At 36.5% G+C, this 23,466-nt stretch overlaps 4 protein-coding genes across 10 annotated transcripts; all 4 read left to right on the forward strand.

Annotated features, from left to right (window-relative positions):
* Nucleotides 1-471: 471 nt before the first annotated feature.
* Nucleotides 472-3,495, forward strand: LOC126595117 (zinc finger BED domain-containing protein DAYSLEEPER-like). 2 transcript variants are annotated; one of them, XM_050261482.1, is made up of 3 exons: nucleotides 472-567; nucleotides 1,648-2,906; nucleotides 3,216-3,495. In XM_050261482.1, exon 2 carries the CDS (start codon nucleotides 1,654-1,656, stop codon nucleotides 2,881-2,883), a length of 1,230 nt encoding a protein of 409 aa, XP_050117439.1. In that variant the 5' UTR covers nucleotides 472-567; nucleotides 1,648-1,653; the 3' UTR covers nucleotides 2,884-2,906; nucleotides 3,216-3,495. The 2 variants fall into 2 exon arrangements, with proteins under 2 accessions (XP_050117439.1, XP_050117440.1); XM_050261483.1 differs by having other exon boundaries at nucleotides 1,651-2,906.
* A 2,029-nt stretch (nucleotides 3,496-5,524) lies between these two features.
* On the forward strand, nucleotides 5,525-8,699 carry LOC126595114 (zinc finger BED domain-containing protein RICESLEEPER 2-like). 3 transcript variants are annotated; one of them, XM_050261476.1, is made up of 3 exons: nucleotides 5,525-5,602; nucleotides 6,559-8,253; nucleotides 8,383-8,699. In XM_050261476.1, exon 2 carries the CDS (start codon nucleotides 6,561-6,563, stop codon nucleotides 8,238-8,240), a length of 1,680 nt encoding a protein of 559 aa, XP_050117433.1. In that variant the 5' UTR covers nucleotides 5,525-5,602; nucleotides 6,559-6,560; the 3' UTR covers nucleotides 8,241-8,253; nucleotides 8,383-8,699. The 3 variants fall into 3 exon arrangements, with proteins under 3 accessions (XP_050117433.1, XP_050117434.1, XP_050117432.1); XM_050261477.1 differs by lacking the exon at nucleotides 5,525-5,602 and adding an exon at nucleotides 5,615-5,751; XM_050261475.1 differs by lacking the exon at nucleotides 5,525-5,602 and having other exon boundaries at nucleotides 5,615-8,253.
* A 2,937-nt stretch (nucleotides 8,700-11,636) lies between these two features.
* Nucleotides 11,637-15,572, forward strand: LOC126595112 (hydroxyproline O-galactosyltransferase GALT3). 4 transcript variants are annotated; one of them, XM_050261469.1, is made up of 8 exons: nucleotides 11,637-11,948; nucleotides 12,189-13,130; nucleotides 13,501-13,733; nucleotides 13,852-14,130; nucleotides 14,434-14,562; nucleotides 14,695-14,871; nucleotides 14,958-15,065; nucleotides 15,187-15,572. In XM_050261469.1, exons 2-8 carry the CDS (start codon nucleotides 12,326-12,328, stop codon nucleotides 15,391-15,393), a joined length of 1,938 nt encoding a protein of 645 aa, XP_050117426.1. In that variant the 5' UTR covers nucleotides 11,637-11,948; nucleotides 12,189-12,325; the 3' UTR covers nucleotides 15,394-15,572. The 4 variants fall into 4 exon arrangements, with proteins under 4 accessions (XP_050117426.1, XP_050117428.1, XP_050117427.1 ...); XM_050261471.1 differs by having other exon boundaries at nucleotides 12,193-13,130; XM_050261472.1 differs by having other exon boundaries at nucleotides 11,639-11,948; nucleotides 12,436-13,130.
* A 4,614-nt stretch (nucleotides 15,573-20,186) lies between these two features.
* LOC126595118 (probable protein phosphatase 2C 13) lies at nucleotides 20,187-22,700 on the forward strand. The gene is made up of 2 exons (XM_050261485.1): nucleotides 20,187-20,558; nucleotides 21,445-22,700. The coding sequence occupies exons 1-2, from the start codon at nucleotides 20,361-20,363 to the stop codon at nucleotides 22,435-22,437; spliced, it is 1,191 nt and encodes a 396-aa protein (XP_050117442.1). The 5' UTR covers nucleotides 20,187-20,360; the 3' UTR covers nucleotides 22,438-22,700.
* Nucleotides 22,701-23,466: the final 766 nt, after the last annotated feature.

The following is a 23,466-nucleotide window of genomic DNA, read 5'->3' on the forward strand; positions in this document are numbered from 1 at the left end:
AAGTAAGACGGTTCTCTGCACTTTATATTATAATGTTAGTTTTGATTATAATGGTATTGTTTGATATGTGAGACGAGACGTTCCGTCATATGTTAGGTGCGTCTAAAACGGATGGAACTCGTTATTTCACTTGACGAATTTTGGATAAATTTTCGTTCCGCCTCACCCTTGGAACGACTCGTTCCACATCAGTAGAACACAAAATTATAACATCTCTGTCTCCTTCTTTTTTCTCCTTATTTCCATCCGAGAACATCTTTACTCCCTCTCCGTTTTCCGTTCATCTTATCTGCATACCAAACGATACCGATATTAATGAGTTTGATTTCACTAAAATCATAACTAGAAAGAAAAAAATTGAGCTTGCCACGTGTACGGTGCCGATGCTGTACTCTTTACTCTCCCGCCAAAATGATCGTTACACAGCCGACCTGTATACTGTGTTTTTCTCTCACCAGTCTCTTCCTCTTCCGGGAGAAGCCCTAAATTCCTGTGTGCCTCTTCTTCCCCTTTTTCCATCCGGCGACTCCTGTTCTCACCACTCCGACCACCTCCGTACCTAACGAGGTTAGATTTCTCCTCAAAATTGTACCTTTTTAATACTTATCAGGATACATTCTTTGGGAGATATTATCAATTAAATGTTTCAAATATTAATCACAAATGTTTTGCTTCATGTATTCTAATTCCTTTTTTATGCTTTTTGTGCTTCACTTTTTTGTTTGGGTCAGGATTATTCTGTCTTTTTATATACCAATTAGCATATTTGTATAATTTCTTTTTTCGTTATAATATTTTTATGATCAGATTTTTGGTAATTTTGTTAATGGGTTTCCATGATAATACTCAAATTTTACTTTTTGACTCTGCCTTGAGCGTTTGGAAAAAAAATTAAAAGTGTTTTAAATGCAAATAAAATCACTTTAATTGGTTTTATGGAGAAGCGCATGGACTTTAGAAGTAGTTACTTTGAAAAACAAGGGATGATGATTTTAGGGTTCGTTTGATAACATTTTGTTTTTAGTTTCTACTAAAAAATGGAAAACTGAAACATTGTTTGACAACGGACCAAAAATTGGAAGCTATTTCATGTGTTTGAAAAGTTGGTTTTGAAATTTGACTTTAAAATGACTAGATGAAGTACTAGATTGATACTGAAGGTGCCTTTATAAATGTGGGTATAAAAAAGCTAAGCTTAAAAATGTGTTTGGTAAACATTTAAAAACAGCTTATTTTCACAGTTTTGGATGAAAAAAAGCTGAAAATGTGAAGTAACAAAAATTAGCTTATTCTCACAGCAAGCAGAAGTAGTTTTTTTTTCAAAGCACAACAATATCAAACCAGTCCGAATACATACGAGAATAAATGAGTCATTCGAAAGTTATGTGTTTAGGGCATTTGTAATGTTTTAGTAGTAGGTATTTTGTCCACGAGTAGTTCATTGTAGTGCATATTTGACAATTGAGTCAAGAAACTTTAGAAATTCCCTCATCCAAACATAGGGTTAGTCCCATAATGCAAGACAAATAGATGACATGCTTGAATTATTAGTAAAAGGATGGGGTTTCTAGGTTGTAGTTATTTTGTGTTTCTTAGAAAGTATGGGGGTTTTCCTGACTACTAATTGAGCTTTTGGTTTCTGAACAGAAGAAAATGGGTACCAAAGAAATCTTGAAGAAATTTGACGGGCAGATTAGCCTCTCGGTGGACATTATGATGAACGAAAAAAACTTTGATCGTTATCTATGCCTTTCGGCACATTTTGTTGATGAGAAATGGGAGCTGAAAAAGCAGCAGGTTTATTTCCGTTCTCTTGAAGATACCAATGATCTCCTTCCTGAAGACGAAGATTGGGGCATTTTTAGTTCCCTTAAGAAATGGGGCATTGAGGACAAGGTATCCACACTCACTATGACCAATGATGGTGTGTATGATGAGTTAGCTGGATTTGTGAAGGGTCGGATCCAAGAAAAGAAAGAACTCCAACTTGATGGTCAGCTGTTTCGCGTGTATTGTTGTGGGAAATTAATTGGTGAAATGGTGAATGGTGCGTTTCAAAAGATTCAAGATATCATTAACAAAGTTGATCCATTGTATCCTGTTGCAAATTTACCATTGTGGTATCTCACGAGTAGCAAGCTAAAAGAAGCTCTGGAGTTATGGTCTAAGGGAGAATTCTCCTCGGTAGATGAGACTTTTTACGAAGTACCATCCGCTGAGGAATGGAAGAAAGTTGAAGGTGTTTGCAAAGTTTTGGAGAGCGTATATATAATATCAAATGCATTGTTTGAAACAAAAGATCTAACTGCGAATGTTTATCTTTATCGCCTTGATGAGCTTCGTGATGTTCTGACCCAAATGCACAATGACTCAGACAGTTTTACTAGAAAAATATCTGAGGGCATGCTGAGTAAGCTTGACAAGTACGTGAACAACATGTTTTTGCATTTGGCAATAGCTGCTGTGCTGGATCCTCGGTTAAAGATGCAATTTGTAGACACTGTTTGGTCAAAAGTTAAGGGTGCAGAGGGAGGCTCACGAGTTGCAGCTGTTTCGGAGGCCATACACAAATTGTTTGATAAGTATTCGCTGGACGTGCAAATGAATAATTACCCTTCAGTAGGATCGGACTTGGATCTCTATTTGGGAGAAGCTGTTGTGCCTTGGAGTCAGAGTTGCACTGCATTGGCTTGGTGGAAAACCGCAGCTGCCCGGTATCCTACTCTTTCCAAGATGGCACGAGACTTTTTGGCCATTCCATTTTCTATTGCAACTTCATATGAGGCATTCTACATTGAACCAAGGCCAGCCAAGAAAAATTTAGTTGGCTTGGAGCCAGGCCTGGCAAATGCCTTATTATTCGCCCGATCGAGGCTTGTTTAGTAGGCATGGAAGAATGTTAACAGGTTAACTTACACCTCAAGCTTCCTTCTGTGTTCCTTTGTTTTAATTTCCGTTATTAATATTTTTTTTTACTTACTATATTCTCCTTTATGATATTTCTTAGGATAAGGCTAGGGAGATCAAATTTTGTGAACCAAATTTTCAAACCCAATGATGTGATTGTTGATGATTGGATTATTACTTAAGCATTGATTAACCTGCATATTTCATATTGGTGACACATCGTTTGATTTGCAAATTTGGTTTAAAATTTTGATTTCCTTAATATTACCCTATTTCTTATGGTTTAATTTTTCTGTTCCATTTTTCAGCATTTGATGACTGGAACAGGTACTTGGCTTTTGTGATGACCTCTATTTTGGAAGACTTGGACAACAAGTGTGTTACTTTTGAACTCCACTAGAGAGATTGAACATCTCTTTTTGTTTTTTGGTTGTAACTTGCAATTGTTTGTGAACTTGTTTCCCTTGGATGGTGAGAACTGGTTAACTTTATGGCTGGAGATGGTTTAATATATGTATCAAGTTGAGATTGTTTACCTTATTTCTTGTATTTGTGTGTGCATTAATTAATGATAGTGCTATTCGAACACTTTTTATAACTTTTATACATCCTTGTTAATGTTTTACCATTAATTTTTTTCAATTCATTCGATTTGATAGCCATAAATTGAGAAAGATGTGAGAGTTATAAATGCGTGTGTGGATAACATTATCCTTAAGCCACGTATGGTGTCTCATGTTCTATTTGACAAAAAAATGTTTTTGAAAATTTCTAAATTACGAAAATATATGGCGTACTTCGTTAATTTTACCATTAAATCCAACGGGGTCAACTATTTCCCTTAGGCCACGTATGGTGTATATGGTGTATGAGAATGGATTGGATAATATCAGATTCAAAGAAAAATTAATGAAAATGGTTTGAAAACTTTGAGTTTTAACGATAAGGACAAAATAAAGGGTAAAATGAATAGTAGCAAGTTTGACTTTTTAGTATAAAAATGTGATTTTTCGTTAAAGTAAACAGTGCAATGGGATTTTCGTTAAAACTCCATAGATTCAATGCATGTTGAATGAAGAAATTGATGGCAACTGAATAAGGAAACCGGTTCATTTTGATTCCAACAATAATGGTAGTATTCGGGAAAGAGCTTCCTGCCTGACTAATTCATCTTAAACATGCATTAAACTTAATAAGTAATTTGGTCTTTTTAACGAGTAATTAAAATTTATTTCAATGCTAGACATCATTTAAGGCCTAGAGTATAGAATAGTAATCGCCATTGGATCATAAACCTTAAATCTACAAACTCCATAGTCGTCGTCCCTTGCTCCAGCTTAAGGGCTGGTGGCAACTCTTTCCATTTTTCTAGCCTTTCTCCTTTATCTTCTTATGGATTTTTATTTATCTATTTTTCATCTTAGTATTTCCGTCAATAAGTGTTTTCTTGGTGGCGTTATTTATGAGTCTTTCATCGTGAGTATTAAATTTTGTGTTGGTGTGTTATCGGTTCCTTTGGGTCCACTTTGTTGGAATCAATATCTTCGTTGATGGTATTGCGCAAAAAATTCATAGTGGTATAAACACTAATTGGTTCATAGTCAGTTTCTCTTCGGAGTCAGCGATGATCATTGTCAAAATGTATCCTCATGCCCGTTATATTCAAACTTTGTGTAAAGAATTTTTTTTGTCAAGAATGAAGTTTCTTTGGAAGTTACAGAAAAGTTTTGTTCAAAGTCAATACTTAAATACTACAAAGACTTTTACATACTTAGAAGTTAGAAGTCATAAAAAGTTGCTAACGTGACTTCCAAGAGATTTTTTTATGGATTTTCTGTCACATCATCGTTTAACGTCGATTCTCTTACTAACATCATAAAATATTATGTCAAAAACATGAGATAACAAAAAGTCAATGAAAAATCCTATTTTTGAGAAAGTCTCCCTAGCATTTATCTTTATTCAATACAAAATGACTTTAACAAACTCCTTACAAGTTTATATTGAATATACCTAAACTACAGAGGCAAGCAAAGTCCATCAAACTTCATATACAACACATCTCCCTAAATTTTAATTTTGAACTTATGTGATAGTGTCTCGTTTAGATAAATTTCAGTTTGTTTCAAACTTGATTTATTTCTAACAACTAAAATGTTAAGAAAAATAAAATAAAAACACCATTAGGATGCCAACTGAATCCTCTCCGGATCATTTTGGTGAAGATCTTAGAAATTCGTAAATCGTGTATGCTCATCATACATCGTACGGTCAATTTTTATTAAGTATTATTTGTATTTAATTTTAAATAAAAATATTTATAATAATTTATAATCACATAACATACGATAAACAAATATAATTCACGAATTCCCAAAAACTTCACAAAAAAGTTCTGGCGAGAATCCGAATTCATTAGGATGTAGGCTAGAAAGACTTCCAAATGTGAAGCGAGCGAGTGAGAGAAACAAGAAAACGAAAAGTCTTACTTTGTCCTGTACACCAAAAAGCAAAAATTAAGACATGTCTTATCAATATCCCTGCCACGTGTACGGCTCCGATGGTGTTTATTTTACTTTCCCGCTAAGCTACTCGTACACTCTGCTGCGTTTCTCTCCCTGTCTGGACTCTAGTGTCTACTCCATTTCCCACAACCCCAAAATCCCTTGAGCGACTGCGACTCGACGCGGACGAGGTTCGTCTTCGTCCTCCCACTCAAGATTTCATATTTACTGTTCCTCTATCAAAATCGACGTTTGAAATACTGATTTCGTACACTTCTCTTCCTATGATGTCGTTCCGTGTTGTGCTTTCTGCGTTTTATTCTTCTCTTTTGTTCTGGGGGTCTGGTCTTTTCTGCCGTTTTCGTGCTTTTTCATTTACCAATATTGTAATTTTTTTGAGGTTATCTTTGTATTATCTTTACTGGGGCGAATAAATATTCAATTTTTACGATCTCTGTGTAATATTTTTACTATATTGTTAATGCGTTACCATGATTGTGCGCCAAGATTACTTTTTTGGTTGTTTTGTAGTAATTTAACTCGGAAATCTTGTGTTTTTGTTGATGTCTGTGGTTCTGCATATTCTCAAACTTTCAGGTCTATTTGTTTACTAATGAGTTCACAGTTTGGTGGGTGAATAATAGAATTATGTTTTTCAGAATTTAATGTAAGATTCTTGGTTATATGATTAATGATTATCCCTGATTGTGCCCCAAGATTACTCCTTTTTAGTACTTCAATGGTTCAACTCGAAACACGAAAGAGAAATAGATTTTATGCATGAATCTGGGCGGCCTTTCTTATTTTTTAAGCGCTTAGTGATTAATCATGACGGTGACAAGCTGCCTAGCACCTAAGTGCGCTAGGTGGGGACTTTTAGAACACTAGCTATGGTGCTGTTAATCTTGTTCTGGCTGGGCTTAGACGTATTTTCTAGTCTATTTGTATCTTTGTGAATAAAGCTTCTGCTGTTATGAATTCACTTTAAGATTTTTGGTTGTATTGTTAATGGGGTATCCACGATTCTGCACCAAGATTACGTTTTTAAGTACTTTAACTCCATAACACAGAATGAATAGATGTCATACGTTAATTAGTAGAAAAAATGATGGGTTTGATATGGTACTAATAATCTCGTGTATTTCAGATATGCCTGGGGTTTCTGGAACCAATGAAAGTGACAACAGTGGTGATAGCAAGGATGCCAAATCCTCTTCATCAGTTTCAGTGACAGAGGGCAATGTGAAGGTACGTGAATACGATCCAAAAAAGGATTTAAGGGCTCTTGGACAGTGGATTTGCTCTAACCAAGATCCACCCAAGTATTTTGAAAATGTTGATTACATACAGTCAATTGGCGTGTTTAACCGGCTGTTTAAGCCTACTTTCAATGAGGTTGAAGGTGAATGCATGGAAGTATATGAGAGAATGAAAGTGGAAACTAAGGAAGTATTAAGAAACTTTGATGGACAGATTAGCCTCTGTGTGGACGTACTCACGGACAACAATGACTTTGGGCAGTGCAGCAGTAACTTGGGACAACACTACAGTGATTATTTGTGCATTTCCGCGCATTTTATTGATGAGAAATGGAAGCTGCGAAAGTGGGTTCTTTACTTCTGTACTCTTTCGGTTTCGGGCCAGTATGATGGTTTACTTAAAAAATGTGAAGATCGGGGCATATTTAGGTCGCTGGAAGATTGGGGCATTGAGAACAAGATATCCACACTCACTATGGGTAATGATAAGTTCTGTAATGAGGTGGCTGAGTGTGTGAAAAGGTACATCCAGGTAAAGAAGGAACTCCGACCTAATAGTCAGCTGTTTCGTGTGTATTGTTGTGGGGATCTGTTCCGTGAAATGGTGCAGGATGCATTTGACAAGATTGAAGATATCATTCACAAGGTCCGTCGAGTTTATACTTTTACAACTGAGTACCCCATGTGGTTTCTCAAAATGGCCAATCTACAAGAAGCTCTGAAATTGTGGTCTATTGGAAAACTCTCTTCCAAGGATGTGATTGACTCTCACGATGTACCATCGCCAGAGGAATGGAACAAAGTTGAAGGTGTTTGTAAAGCTGTAGAGAGCATACATGAAGTATCAGGAGCATTATTTGAACCAGAAATACAAGTTACTGCTAATGTTTATCTTTATCACCTTCATGGGCTTCGTGAAATGTTGACCCGAATGTCCATTGGCTCAGAGGGTTTTAATAGGTCAATAGTTGAGGGCATGTTGGGAAAGGTTGACGAGTACTGGGATCACATGTTCTTGCTGTTGGCAATATCTGCAGCACTGGATCCTCGATTCAAGATGAGATATATTGAATTTGTTTGTTCAAAAGTTGAGGGTGGGGACGGAAACTCACAAGTTCCAGCTGTTTTGGAGGCCATTCGCAAACAGTTTGCTGAATACGTGATCCGTTTTCCTGAAAAGGGGAACTGTGCGAGTTATTCACATTCAGAAGGGCAGTCTGATCCTCCTGTACGTGCCAATCATACTTTCACTGTGTTGCAAGACTACCAGCAGTTTATCCAATGGAATCATCACCCTCCAAAAATATCAGAATTGGATATATATTTGGACCAACCTGTCTTGCCTTGGAGTCAGGATTTTAATGCATTGGCTTGGTGGAGAAGTGCAGCAGCTAAGTACCCTACCCTTTCTCGGATGGCACGTGATTTTCTGGCCATTCCAGTTTCTCTTTCGACTTGTGGCGAGGCATACTACACTTTATCAAGGCCAGCTGATGAACATATGATTTGCTTGAAGCCAGACTTGATGAATGCCTTAATTTGTGCTCGAAGCTGGCCTTATAGGCGCTGAAGAACATTAGCAGGTAATGAATACTACCTTCTCCTTTGTTCTTCTTCCCCTTTCTGTTCTTAATAATCATATCAGTATATATCCTGCAAGATGCAAGACTGCTCACAGTGCTTTTTTTCCGTTCATTTGTGTGCTTGAACAGGTACCTTTTTTGGGTTTTTTGCTGCCTCATTTTTGTAAGGCCAGAGGGAATCAGTTTAGCTGAGCATTTGACGTGGACATCAAGTTACGTACTTTTGATGTTTGAACTCCATTTGACACCGGCGGAGATTGAAAACCGATAATTGTTGCATTAGAACTGTTTTTTTAACAGTCGTTACTGGATGCCTCCACGTCTTGAGATGCTTTGATATTAGGATGCTGAGAAAATTGGCCCCTCTCCGTGTATTTTGCAGGTTCCGATTTCAGGACGGAGTTTGTTGCTTAATATCATGCTTTATGAACGTAAATCTGAAGCAAGTCTTGTTCTCTCTAAATACTCGTGGTTTCCCATTTTTTGATGTGTTTTCGACAAAGATCGATTTTTCTTTTACCTGAAAGATCGATTATGTTCAACCTTGCGTGATCTACTACGTGATCATCTAAGAGAAAGTTTGGTCTTTAGGGGAGGAGAAAAGAAGCTGATGAGCCGGAGAAGCTTAAAAAACAAATAATAAAGAGCTTGTAGTTTAAGTAGTTAAAACATTTAATTCTCTAGTACGGACTGATTTGCGTCTGAGGTCTTGCATTTGGTTCCTTCCCTCCTCGTCCAACGTAGATGTAGTAAATTTGAACACATTTACAACAAAAACAAGCAATAATGCTAAAGGAAACACGTTTTTACAGCACGAGTCACTCAAATTATTGTAGTTACTAATTGAACATTGTAATTAATGTAACATGTACGCTCTGTATTTTACTTTTGGGAGTTTAATATATTTTTCACGTAATTTAGAATTTCTTCTAAAAAAGAAATTTAGCCACAAATAAGTTAACTATAAAAGTGTACCCTTCCCTACCCTCAAACTCGAATCGCGTTCAAAATTTCCACATAGTTTATAATAAAGTAAAATATTGTTGACTCACAAAAAAAAAATGTCTTCTTTAGACCAACTTCAATGGTTGGGCTAAAAGCCAAATTTTTTAGTTCGGAAAATTTAGTTTTTAGCCCAGAAACAGTTTTTCTGCTCCAACCCTTCTGGCCTAAAATTTTAGCCCAGGATTATTAAAGAATGAACTTAGGCTATTTTTTTTCTTAAATTAAATTAAAAAAAAAAATATGTAGACTATCGTAAATTAATTTTATGAACATTTTAATCTAAAAATATTTAAATTCCCATAAATATTGAAAAATCACTCAAATTTCCACAAAACAAGCCTTCGACTTTCACCAATCTTTCAACCTTGGGCTAACTTTCAATTCACCAACTGTTCAACACCAAATTTTCAATTCACCAACTGTTCAACACCAAACTTTCAACTTTCACCAACCGTTCAACAATTTGGAAATGGAAAGAAATGGTAGAAAGATAAATTGGAAGAATTGTTGGAGAAATTTGAGTTCTGTGTAAATGTTTGAACAAATACATAGGTATTTATAAAGTTTTTGGGTGAATTTTGAGTTAAATAATTTTTTTTAATTATTTTAGCCATTGGATTTAAATTTGGGCCTTTAGATCTTTTTTTTTTTTTACCGTTAGATTTGATTATATTCAATCTCAGCCGTTGGATTCAATGTATTTTAAAATAACATATTCTTAAAAAATTAAATTTGAATCTAGACCATTGGATTAACCAATGGTCCTTAAAGCCTAGCCCCCTCGGATTAAAATTATAGCCGTTAGGATGATGATGTTGGCCGACACATAGCTGACTACGGGGCCCACCCCTGTCGGGAAAGCCTTGCAAGCCAACCGCGTGGGGCGCGTTGGAGCGTGGGCAGGTTGAGACTGGCCCAAGTGCCAGCAAGTCCACTCGCATGGGGGTGGGGGAATTTAGGGGGTATTTGGCCCAGCTTTGGCATTTGGCTTTTAGCCCAATGTTTTAGCATGGGTTGGGTGGTGTTTTGGGGGGTGGAATAAATGGGGAAATTTGACTTTTAGCCTACCATTGGAGTTGGTCTTAGACCCACTCCAACCCTGGGCTAAAACCTATAATTCCCTTTTTTTCCCCTCTAAAACCCAACCCATGGCCTAAACAAAACCTAAAACTCAACCCGAGACCAAATACCAGCCCAAGTTTAGGCCACAAATTGGAGTGGGCCCCACCTGGTGCGACTGAAACACGGGCTGTGAAGCCCAGACGCCACAACCAAGCGCCAATGCGCCAGACGCTACAGATGGAAACCGAGCCGAACCCCACCCACGTGGGTGTTTCCCCCGGCTGTCAATGGGTGTCAGTAGCCCAACGACTACTTTTTTCAATCGAACGACTGGATTTAATTGGACCGTTGGTTACTCCAGCGGTTCACGTTCAAATTTTTTTTTAGTTTTATATTTATATATTTATTAAATACAACAACTTAGATCAAATATAATCAAATCTAACAGTAAAAAAAAAGTTCTAATGGTCCAAATTGAAATCCAACAACTATTTTAAATCAAAATTCACCCAAAAACTCTATAGTTTGGTGAAAGTTGAACTATTGGTGAAAGTTGAAAGTTTGGTGAGTTTCATGTGTCGATTTAGTGATTTTTCAATATTTATCGGAATTTAAATATTGTTAGATTAAAATGTTCATAAAATTAAATTACAATAGACTACATAATTTTTTTTTAAAGTTAATTTAAGAAAAAAATTAGTCTAAGTTCATTCTTTAATAATCATGGGCTAAAATTTTAGGTAAAAATAGTTGGAGCAGAAAAGTTGTTTCTGAGCTAAAATCTAAATTTTATGAGCTAAATATTTGTATGTTTTAGGCCAAGGTTGGAGATTATCTTATCAAGGTAACTATTTTATGCTAATTTAAACAGGGAGTTGAACTTAAATTGTATACTTTCCTTATGTATTTCTTTGACATCTCTATCCCTATCATTCGTATTCTATATCTTTCGTTTTCCCATTGTATTTCCCTCTCTCTAATCTAAAAATAAAATAATTACCAAGCCATCATCAGTAATATGAATTTGAATTTGTTTTCTTTATTTTTCTTAAAGAAAACTAACTAAATTGGCATAAGCAACATCTTAAAGTATGGTGGACCAACAATTCATTGAGAGTACAATTACATGCTCTACAAATTGAGAACGAGATTCAAATATAAGTGCAACACGACACACGATGTATTGACCAATTGTCACATAACTCATATTTGTAAACATAATTAAACAATTTAAATATAATCAAACATACAGCTCTAAAAAATAAAGTAAAATTGATAGTATGATCGGCACGCCTGCGCACACTGGATAATGACCCGGCAACCTCAATGTTCTTAATCAGACATTAACCATCTTTTACAAATAAAATCCAGGCAAAACATCCAATTGTGCGTTGACAAGGGAACCTCCTAAAGACGACGCCGTATCGAAATGTCCCTGAATCTGCAGCATCTGAAACTCGATTTTTCTCACTGCATTAAGGTCACCTCAGCTTTCCATTTCAAGAAGAACCCTTCTTAAAAGCTTGCAACTTTTGCATTTAGAGTAAGATTTGATAGCAAATTTTGGTGCTTTTGGCTTTTTGGAGAATCAGATTTGGAATAGCTCAACTTCTGGAGCACCATATAAGGTAATGCTTCTTCTGAGCTTATATAAGAAGCAGCTTCATAAAGGTTGCAATCGTTTATTTTCCCTGATAGATACTTGATAGTGACACTGAAAGTCTGAATCTATATCCCCATCAGAAAGATGGAAAATTTTAGTAAGATTTTTGAGTTCTGGGTTTTCTGGGGTTTTGATTTTTGAGCAATTTTTCCTTGGAAGTTTTTATTTTTAATTATTTATTTTTGTGTATTATTGGGTATTGAAGAAAGAACGGTAGCATTCAATGTGATTGTGCAAGCTAAACTTAGCAAGAATGTGAGAGAAGATGAGATTTTGGGAACTGGGTTGGATGCTCACTTGGGTTTACTGCATATAGAAAGAGGGGATAGGAGTAGAGGTGTCATGGGGGTTTTGTATAAGCATCAGATTCGCCGGTTAACGAAAATGAAGAAGTGGTCCGGGGGCTTGTTAATCGTAGTTCTTGCTATGATATTGGTTTTTCGATATTCCAGCATTGTCAAAATCGAGCCACCAACACAGGCGCCTAAGCAGTCGGCTGCTGAGTTCTTTGGAAACCATCCAACAACTAATGATTCTGTTATTGTGGATTCGGAGAAGAAAGGAGAAAAGCCATACAAGAAATCCCATTTTGTAGAAGTTGATGGGCTGGATGATCTTTTTGCTTCCCATGACATTTTCAAAGAAGGGTCGAGGGCCTTGCTTGTATGGCCTCACATGCGTACCCTACTCTCCAGGTCCGATGCTTTGCCTGAAACAGCTAAAGGGGTTAAAGAGGCCTCCGTTGTGTGGAAAGACTTGTTGTCCGCAATTGGCAAGGACAAGGCTTCCAAATTAAACAAAAGTGATAACGAGGAAGAGAAAAATTGCCCTTTCTCTGTAAGTACTTTTGACAAGATAGAGTCAAGATATGAGAATATACTTGATATCCCTTGTGGCCTCATTGATGATTCTTCCATTTCTTTGGTTGGCATTCCTAATGGGCACTCTAGAAGCTTTCAAATCCAACTCCTAGGCTCCCAACTTTTAGGAGAGTCTGAGCCTCCTATTGTCTTGCATTACAACGTCAGTCTCCCCGGTGATAACATGACACAGGAGCCATTTGTAGTTCAAAATACATGGACTCATGAACTTGGGTGGGGCAAAGAGGAAAGGTGCCCTTCTCACAGGTCTCCTAGCAACCTCAAAGGTAAATAACAAAATTTTCTGTTTAGACTTCGGACTGAGAGTGTCAAGTGAAACTCTTTCGCTAGAACATTCTCACAATTTACTTATCATGTGATGGCTCAAATTTGAACCAAATATAGAACATTGTGTAAAAAATTTAAATAAACGCATGGTATAAACGACTCTAGTAAGATTTTTTCCTTTCTTATTTGTTATTCGAAAGTGGTACTTACAACACTGTTTCCCAATATAGTCAAATCTCGATTGTTTGTTATTTTCTGCTTTCATTTTCTGTCACGTAAGAATGAAGGTCCCTATAGAATTTTTTTTTTTTTTTTTTGAAAAAGGGGTTTTTCAGCTAGAATTCTAACATATTTTAACGAATTTGACAGTTGATGGACTTGTTCTTTGCAATGAACAAGCTGTGAGAAGCTCGTCGGAAGAAAGTCTAAATGTGAGTCGGCCTAGTAGGGACATGTTGACCAATGTTTCCGGAGGTGCCTATGAAGGTTCCAATTTCCCATTTGTTGAAGGAAATCCCTTTACCGCCACATTTTGGGTTGGTTTAGAGGGATTTCACTTGACTGTGAATGGAAGGCACGAAACATCTTTTGCGTATAGGGAGGTAAGGTATGAATTATTGGTAATAAGCTAATAACGGATTATTGTACAAAATTTGTTGTTCGGCAAGACATTCCGTTTTTGTAAAACAACCTACCTACAATACTTCTTTTCATATGCAGAAACTTGAGCCATGGTCGGTTTCCAAAGTCAGAGTGGCCGGTGGTCTGGACCTCTTATCTGCCTTAGCAAAAGGCTTGCCTGTTTCTGAGGATCATGATTTAGTTGTTGATGTTGAGCACCTCAGAGCTCCGCCCACTTCGAAGAGAAGACTATTGATGTTGGTTGGAGTTTTCTCTACTGGAAATAATTTTGAGCGTAGAATGGCTTTGAGGAGGGCTTGGATGCAGTACAAGGCCGTGCGTTCTGGAGATGTAGCTGTCCGGTTTTTCATCGGCCTTGTAAGCTGAACATTGCAGACTGGGAGTGGTTTGCTTTTTTTTTTTTTGCTTAAATAGAAATTTAACCAACCATTTCCATAACAGATATGGGTGAAAAGAAATTTCTGCTACTTAGCTTAGAGCTTGCTGCTTATTGCTTTCCTTCTTATACTCTTTTACATTATGAACCTGAAGAAGTGAAATAATTTCTGCATTTAACATACTCCTCGGACTCCAACATAGCGTTATATTTGTGATATCAACATATTGATTGCTCGGAAAATTTGGCCGATAATGAGGTTTACAACTTTTTCATACATGCAGCACAAGAACAGCCAAGTCAATATTGAGCTGTGGCGAGAAGCGGAAGCATATGGAGATATCCAACTGATGCCATTTGTTGATTACTACAGCCTGATCAGTTTGAAGACAATTGCAATTTCTATTTTTGGAGTATGTTGATACAAAATTCCTGCAAACTGAATTATCCATGATTCATAACTACGTTTTTGTCATTGAACTTTATTTGTTTTAGAAAATTTATTGTTAGAAAAGTTTCCAATCATCTTTATCTTAAACATGCAGACCAAAATCCATCCTGCTAAATATATCATGAAAACGGATGATGATGCTTTTGTTAGAATCGATGAAGTGATCTCTAGCCTCAAGGGAAAGCCGACCAAAGGTCTCTTGTATGGTCTAATATCCTTCGAATCTTCACCGGATAGGGACAAAGGCAGCAAATGGTTTATTGATAACAGGGTATTCACATCGGATTTCATTCTGCACCGTGCATTTTGCTTGTTTCACTTTGACTTTGTTTTTCTTATGAGTCTCCTTTTGTGCAGGAATGGCCATATGCTATGTACCCACCATGGGCCCATGGTCCAGGCTACATAATCTCTCGGGACATCGCCAAATTCATTGTCCGTAGCCACCAGGAAGGGGATCTCAAGGTAAAATTTCTTGTTAACTTTGTTTTGTTTTATAAAAGACTGATAGTTGAAATACAAATGAGCAGGCTTTGAGTTGATTTTCTCACTCCTAAACTGACATCTCGGCGTTATGACTTTTCAGCTCTTTAAACTAGAGGATGTTGCAATGGGAATCTGGATTCAACAGTTCAAGAACAGGGGTCAAGAAGTGAATTATGTCACGGATGATAGGTTTTACAATGCTGGATGCGAGGCGAATTATATTCTCGCACATTACCAAAGCCCGAGATTGGTGTTGTGCCTGTGGGAGAAGCTGCAGAAAGAGCACGAGGCCGTCTGCTGTGAGTAAAAATGTCAACTTTAGGGGGAGTTGGTGGTTTCGGCAACATTGTGTTGGATAAAAGTTGTAACTGTATAGATATTCTTCAGCCTGAAGAAGTGGGAATTTTGGACTGAACTTGTTTTTCTTGTTGGATCAAATGGTATTCTTTTGTTGATTTACAGTAAAGATTCAGGTGGTTTCCCACATCCAAGGGCTTTTTGGTTTTTCTTGATGGATCATATTGACGTCTTCAATTTCTTCATAGATATTCATGTACCAAACAAATTGCCAAGAAGAATCTACTTATGCTTACGAGCAAAGGTGCTTTGAGCCCGTTTAATGCTTTTCTAGAAAGCACCTCTACTTAAAAATACTTTTATAGAAGAACTTTTGTTAGAAGCATGCCAAATTGTTAAAAGAAAAAATCACTTTAAAGTGCTTCAAAAGGCTCCACGCAAAGCTTTTTTTTTTTTTTTTTTATGGTGTCCTTTCATAATCCAAACAAATTTTTACCCAATGTTGTCATAATTGCTTTTGATTATCTGATCAGGCTTCTAAACCTCAGAAATCAATACCAAACCAGCCATGTTTACAACATATTTTCAAATGGGAGAAACTTTAGTAGGGTTAATCTATTAGTATCTGTCTCACATTAAACAGAATCATTTTGGTATCATGAAATCGAAATACAATAAAAGTCTGTATTTTTATGAAAAATCTTATACAGCACGATGTATATTTTTTTGTAAAATAAAAACATGTTACAAATAACGTGGTCAGATGTTCCAGCACTTCCAGATGGATATTGGAAAGCAAGTAGTGGATGTATGACAATGGAGGGTGATGAGTTGACTTGTGGCTGTAAGCGCACCCCACCCAACCCAACTAGGCAACCACAACCCAACCTCCAGTTTTGGACCATGAGAATTGTGGCATCAAATTAAATAGAGATCAGATCAGATCAAGTGTGGCATCAAATTATCGTTATGTTATATGTTATATATTAATTGTATGATTATTTAGATAGGAATATTGGTGGACCGACAGCCAACAGGATCATCTCCGAATCTTTTTTATAAGAGTGTGATCAGTTTTTATCAAGTACTGTTTTTGTTTAATTTTAAATAAAAATATTTAAAATAATTTCTGATCGCACAACGTACGATGAACGAATAAGATTGACGGATCCCGGGATTCTCACAAAGAGGATCCGGGTTCGACCTACAGAGTCACATTTTTGTACACTTTGAGCAGATGTGACATTTGGCGTGCTGTTTGATGATCATTGGCCGGTGTGGATTGGACCAGAAGAAGATTGACCAATCAAAAATATCTAAAAGCTTGTTGGAACTTTCGTGAATAAATAGTAAATACGAATATGTCGGACCAAATGATAAAAATATCGTCAAGGTTTTGATTGATGGGGAGGTTTTCAAGTTTTGGACCAATCATACTTGCTATCTAGATATCTCACGAGATATTAACTTCTACGTTACGGATGTTTGTACATTTTATTTGGTTTCTCTCCTTGCGTAATTGGTTGTACTTCGTAACACATAGTTTGTTTGAAAGCGTTATTAAAACGTTTAAAACATTTTTGAAATAGAACCTTAGTAAAAAAGGAAAACTAATGAAAAGGGCTTGAAAACTTTGAGTTTTAATGATAAGGACAAAATAAAGGGTAAAGTGAATAGTACCATAATTGATTTTTTAGTGTAAAAATGTGGTTTTTCGTTAAAGTGAACAGTACCGGGTGCTTTTTGTTAAAGTTTCCTAGTAAAAATTCAAGTAAATCTTGAAGAAAAAAATTTTAAGTGTTTTGTGGAAGAAACATACATTTGGTGCTTCTTCTAAAAAGCACTTAAAATGGTTTGGAACTCAAAAATCAAAAAACAAATTTCATAAAAAACGATTTTAGTTATTTTAAAAGTACTTTTAAATGAGCTCTATATAAGTTATTGTTAAAATTTGGACTTATTATAATAAAACAATGAATAAATATTACATGAGCGAGTCTTATCTGAATTTTGCTATTGAGAGAGTTTGAAAATAACATTTAGCTTGCTCTTAAAACTCGAATTCAGATTTTTATTTTTTCCGTTCTCAATGACAGAGTGGTATTTTAAGAAATCAAATTTACAATTTATTGTACTTTATATTGGTATTAAGGGATATTAAAACAAAACAACTTTGTTTTAAACCTGTATGTTCCAGAAAGCACCCAAGGGAATTTAATTTTATAAATTCATACTTCTATGATCTACATAGCAATTAGCATGCAGTATATCCACACAAAAAAAAGACCTCCACCTTGTAAATATGGATGCCAAAGAAGATAAATGTCAGAATCTTTGATGGGTAGGCTGAGATAGTTGGATTAACTATCTGGCTAATCTCCTTTTAACTTTTTGTTCGATAATAAAATAAATAATTAACAAATTAAAAATAAAAGTAATAAAAGTAGAGGAAAGAGGACTTGCGAGTTAAGTTACTTTGATTAGTGTTGGTCTCAAAGCTGGTTTAGTATTGTATGATGTGTTGTGTGAATAAACAATTGTAAAATAAAGAAATTGAGTGTTTGATCCAATGTCAGATCTTTATAACCTAAACAGGTCAGACCTCAACGACGCCATTTGGAGTCACAAACTTGATGAATTTGTCGCATGCAAAGCTCAAATTTCATTTTCCTTGTTCTTCCTTTCTATAAACCCTTCAATCTCTCTATGTTCCTATGTTGATTTTTAAGATAATTGAAGGTCGCCAACCTTCAATCTGAAGAACTACAACGAGAAAGGGGTAAAGTAAAGGAGAATCGAGGATTGGTTGTGGAGGTTAATGTTCCTTACAGAGAAATTATTTTGAGAACCTTATTAAATGATTACTATTCACTCGCGTGTTTTTACAAAAAAAGAAAAGAAAAGAAGAGGCTTATTTTGGGAAGCAACTCCAGCTGCTTCCGTTTTTTTTTATTATTTTGGCATAGGATTTTGAAAAAAAAACATAACAGAATTTTTTTTTTTTTTTTTACCAAACACATGATTTTTAACACAACTTTTTGAAAAATTTAATCAATCTCAAACCAATGCTTAAACAACAAATTAGTGGAATCAAGGGCCAATTGCTGACCCAAGCCACAAACTCTAAATCCAACAAGGCAACAACCAACCAAAACGAACTCTCGTACGCAACCGTTTTTGGCTATATGATTTAAATGGAGGAGCTTTAATAAAGTTGCTTAGTCACTCCGCTTCTTTAACTAAAAAATTAGTAACCTAATTATTGAAAAGAAAGTACAATTAAAATAAAAACGTTTAACATAAAATACTGCATTTTAACGCTACGTGCACATCGGATCCTTGTGTGAAATGAGGGAGGAATTTCGGCTTTCGTTTTCTTCATGATTCATAAATAATGGCTTCCTCCTAATTTAATAATCTTAATTTGTTGTAAATTTCAATGCTTCACTATTTGAAATCACGATAAGGTGCTCAGTAGTTGGGGGCGAATTCCAAATTTGTATTCTACATGATATTTTTTGTGTTCGATTTTTGGCGTGGATGATTCACATGATGATTTTTTTTAAAAAGAGGATGAAATGTTTTTGTGAGTCTTCTTAACTCCTAGAAAGGTGGACTGCAATAACGAAGCCATCAGCTGATTCTTTTTTTAAGAAAAAAAAAAGCTTCATTATTTGCATTGTACATCATGGTTCACGTGATTTAAAGCGAAAGATAACAAATTTATGTAATGATCATGCTTGTGGCTATATAAAATTTAAATATATTACATATGATTTGTGTGATATCAGTCATTTGTAATTCTTACGCACGTGGTTAAGAGACGTTTCAATAATATCCTTGTGATGAAGAGAAAAACTTTAAAAGGTGTCAAGTGCCATATAGGCGGTCAAATTAAAAATTTGACGTCTTTTTTAAAAATAATTTTAAATGACTCTTCACGACTCACATGTGGACGAAATAGGATAGAATTTCATGAAAATATCAATTTGGGCTATGAATGATAACAGACTTAATCATAAGGTAATATTATGATTTTATTCACCACGTGACTAACATTGACACATGAACTACTTCATTTGGATAATTTATGCAATTAGTGAATTTTCTATGTAGTTTTTTATTTTGTTTTCACAAGTCATACCGTAGGCAAGTGGATTCAAACTCGAAATCTCAAATGCACTGAGTACTTGCTTTTAACCAATTAATTTAAAGGAAAACTAATGAAAAGGGCTTGAAAACTTTGAGTTTTAATGATAAGGACAAAATAAAGGGTAAAGTGAATAGTACCAGGATTGACTTTTTAGTGTAAAAATGTGATTTTTCGTTAAAGTGAACAGTACCGGGTGCTTTTCATTAAAATTCCCTTAATTTAATCCACAGAGTTCGTTTTTTCGTGATTAAATATAATTAATAGTAAATTACTGTTACGGAGTCATAGGTGGCGTCAAAGTGGATGCGGCAGCGGGAAGCAATCTTATGTCGGCACACTGTTTAGCTGTCACTACGTATAAGGAAAGCGAAGCACGGAATTCCAATTGCCGAGTCGGAATCGGAAACAAACGGCCGCAGAGGACACCTAGAAAGGGTAAAACCGTCAAAAAACCATTCGACCGCCTTCTGGTTGCCTCCAACAATTTACCCGCCAGGATTCACGAGTCAAACACGCTACCTCACACAAAAACACCCCGAACCCGGTCCGCCACGCACACGTGCCGTCCTTGACAACGGTGTTACCGGTTCATCCGGTCATTTACTCCGTACCGGACTTGGATTCCCGATACCAATATAAATTCGACTCTCTCACGCTCCTTTTCGCATTTACACACAACAACAAAATTTCGAGAAAATCCGAGATCGATCGAGAATTGGAAACCCCAAAGCCGAAATAAAAACCCTAATTTGCTATCCCTCTTCTTCTTCACTGAAAAAATCCCTAATTTGGTAATTTTTTGGACGGTACGACGGCGTTTAAGGATGATTGTGAGCCAGGAAATGGTGGCTGAGGCGGAGGTTATCTGCCAGGAGACGGTGCTGGACATGAACTACGGCGTCTGCGTGGCCAAGGAGCACGAACTACAGATCGACGTGGCGTCCTCCTCGCCTACCTCTCCGAGCTTCGGCGAGGTTGTCGTCGCCGAGACGATTTTCCCTGAGATTTCTCGCTTCGAATCGGTATGTTCTATAGCTCCGTACCACTTTGTATGAAGAATTAGTGAATTATTTTCTGCTTTTAAGGGTTTTTGTAATTGGGTTTTCTGTGAGGGATTTGTTCGATTGATTTGTTTTTTTAATTATTTTTTTGTGTGGGATTTGTTCGATTGTTTTGTTTTTTCTTGGGTTCTTCTGCTCTATATTAGTTGTGTTTTGGGAATTCTATGAACATAATTGACATGGGTTCTTGAATTTTTGTGGGTTCAGTTAGGGTATACTGAATTAACTGCTTCCGAGGGTTTTTCTTTTCCTTTATTTTTATGTTTTTAGATTTAATGGTGTTTTTCATTAGCCTGGAATACATTTTCCTCATGAACTCTGGCGAATTTTTTTTTTACCGAATAAGTTCCATTTCCTTGGTGGTTTAGCTTTACAGTAAATTCCAAGTGAACCTTTTGATTTGGTGGATTTTTTAATGGAATTGATCAGAATTGTGTACTTGGTAGATTTATGCTATTTGTAGAATTTCGAGTCTGTATGAGCCCGATTAGATCAGGTGATCGAGGTTTAATGGGTTACTCATTCGGTGATCGAGGTTTTTCTTTTATAACATTTGATTTGCTGCTTAATTTTTGGGAATTTTGACTGAGGCAATCTTCAGCCTAATTAGAGGAAAAAATGAGCCTGTACTCTTGTAGCGCTTTTAGACGAAATTTTTGGATGAAATCTTGTATCATTGATAATACACCGGTCAGTTCTGTAATTTTGGTGATTTCTTCATTCGTACTTTTTATGCTTGTTGGATTTCCAGTTTCTTTGTGTTCATACCAAAATCTATATCCAGGATTATGTTCTTTTGAGATGCATGGAACATGTTTACTCACCTACTTGTTTTCTCTTTTACCAGGTTCTGAGTTGCACAGAGACGATTAATAATGCTGGAATGGAGTCTTCTGCAGTCAAGTTTGTTCCGAACATTCATTCAGGAAGCCATAGTGACATTGGACCAAGGGATTCCATGGATGACGAGCACATTCGGATTGATGATCTATCTGCCCATGTTGGGGCTCTCTTCAAGTGTCCCTTTCCAAGTGCATTTTATGCGGTGTTTGATGGTCACGGAGGGCCCGAGGCAGCTGCTTATATCAAGAGGAATGCTATGAGACTATTCATTGAAGATGCTAATTTACTGCAGAGAATGGATATGGATGCTGTTTTCTTCAGAGAGTTGGAGAATTCCCACAGGAAGGCATTTCTGCTGGCAGACCATGCCTTGGCTGATGAAGACAGCGTGAGAAGTTCATGTGGAACAACAGCATTGACTGCTCTTATACTTGGAAGGCATTTGCTGGTTGCAAATGCTGGTGACTGTCGAGCAGTTCTTTGCAAGAAAGGAGTAGCAGTTGACTTGTCTCAAGATCACAAACCTAGTTACTTGCCAGAACGCATGCGAGTTGAGCAGTTGGGTGGTTACTTTGAGGATGTGTATCTTAATGATTCTATCTCGGTCACCCGAGCCCTTGGAAATTGGGGCTTAAAATTACCATTTGGTTCCTCGTCGCCTCTAATTGCCGAGCCAGATGTTCAGCAGGTTATGTTAACAGAAGATGATGAGTTTTTGATCATTGGTTGTGATGGGATCTGGGATGTCATGTCAAGCCAGTATGCTGTGAGTCTGGTTCGGCGTGGGCTGAGGAGGCATGATGACCCCCAACTGTGTGCCGAAGAACTCGTCAAGGAAGCACTGCGCTTGAACACATCAGACAACCTCACAGTTATTGTCGTGCGCCTCTCTTCACCGGAACGTGTTGAGTTCCCTCACCAGCGCCCGAGGTTGAGGATCTGCAGTCTCTCGGAGGAAGCACGCAGCCGGCTGAGAAGCTTGTTAGAAGGCAATTGAATGTAAATAGCAGTCGATTTCTATTCACCGAGTCCTAATGGGAGATGCATTTTTATCTGTTTGTGGCTGCTTCAGATTAAGGTTTAGAACAAAGCAGCCGGCAGTTTTGCTAGGATAGATATACGACTTGATTGTGTTGTTGAGGTTGTGGAATGTAGCGGTCAGTCGGTATTTACATTTGAGCTTAGTGTTGTTTTAAACGAATTGGGTTAAACTGATTCATTTATTTACATTAATCTTAATTATCTGATTATTTTAAATAATTGTTGTTGTTTCGAGTGAGCTTTCTCTTAATCCAAACTATCTGTGTAATTTTTCTTGTTGAGACTAAACGATTCATGTTCGGAGTATATCACCTAATTGGTATCTCCTATCGCGGGACAGATTAGAGTGACATATAAGTTAACCAATTGGATATATGGTCTTTTACTATTATCTTTCGTCACGGGAGATGTATACCTCGATTACATGTTAGAATTTCTCTCTGGTGATGAATTTGGCTTGGATGTTGTTTTAATCGGCACAAGACAAATAACCTCATCATGTTTGGGGGCAATTGCCCCTCCACCAAACATCCAAATTGGTGATATGCTAAGAGTGTGTGAGGCTCTACCATTTTCTCCATTTCGCATTTTTTCTTCTTCTATTTTTGTTACATATAAAGAAAAAATACGAACGAAAAAATAATTAATAAATAAATAAATATTGTTGAAATTATTTTTCTCAGATTATGCTAGTAAATTATTGATCTAGTTGCCACCGCCTGTTCATCCTATTTATTTAATAAATTCCCAAAAAAAAAAAGAAGGAAGAAAAAATTGGTAGTCAAATAAGGTAAGCGTATAACAAGCGCACCAATCAGTATACAGACATCACGTATCAAACGGCCATGATTCCATCTCATTTCTAAATCACAACCATATTACAACGTGGCAGCCACCTTATGGAAGACCACGGATTACATCCTGGACCTTAGCACGCTGTATCTGTAAAAAAGAATATAATTAATTTTAATAATAGCAGAAAATA

This window comes from Malus sylvestris, chromosome 13 (genome assembly GCF_916048215.2).
Source record: "Malus sylvestris chromosome 13, drMalSylv7.2, whole genome shotgun sequence".
NCBI classification, from domain to species: domain Eukaryota; kingdom Viridiplantae; phylum Streptophyta; class Magnoliopsida; order Rosales; family Rosaceae; genus Malus; species Malus sylvestris.

Bases quoted from the DNA above. Each gene is read 5' to 3' on its own strand.
- LOC126595117 (XM_050261482.1), top strand. From the start codon at position 1,654: ATGGGTACCAAAGAAATCTTGAAGAAATTTGACGGGCAGATTAGCCTC.
- LOC126595114 (XM_050261475.1), top strand. From the start codon at position 6,483: ATGAATAGATGTCATACGTTAATTAGTAGAAAAAATGATGGGTTTGAT.
- LOC126595112 (XM_050261470.1), top strand. From the start codon at position 12,326: ATGGGGGTTTTGTATAAGCATCAGATTCGCCGGTTAACGAAAATGAAG. The intron at 13,734-13,851 runs GTAAGGTATGAA...TTTCATATGCAG, and splicing joins CATCTTTTGCGTATAGGGAG to AAACTTGAGCCATGGTCGGT. The intron at 14,872-14,957 runs GTATTCACATCG...CCTTTTGTGCAG, and splicing joins AATGGTTTATTGATAACAGG to GAATGGCCATATGCTATGTA.
- LOC126595118 (XM_050261485.1), top strand. From the start codon at position 20,361: ATGATTGTGAGCCAGGAAATGGTGGCTGAGGCGGAGGTTATCTGCCAG. The intron at 20,559-21,444 runs GTATGTTCTATA...CTCTTTTACCAG, and splicing joins AGATTTCTCGCTTCGAATCG to GTTCTGAGTTGCACAGAGAC.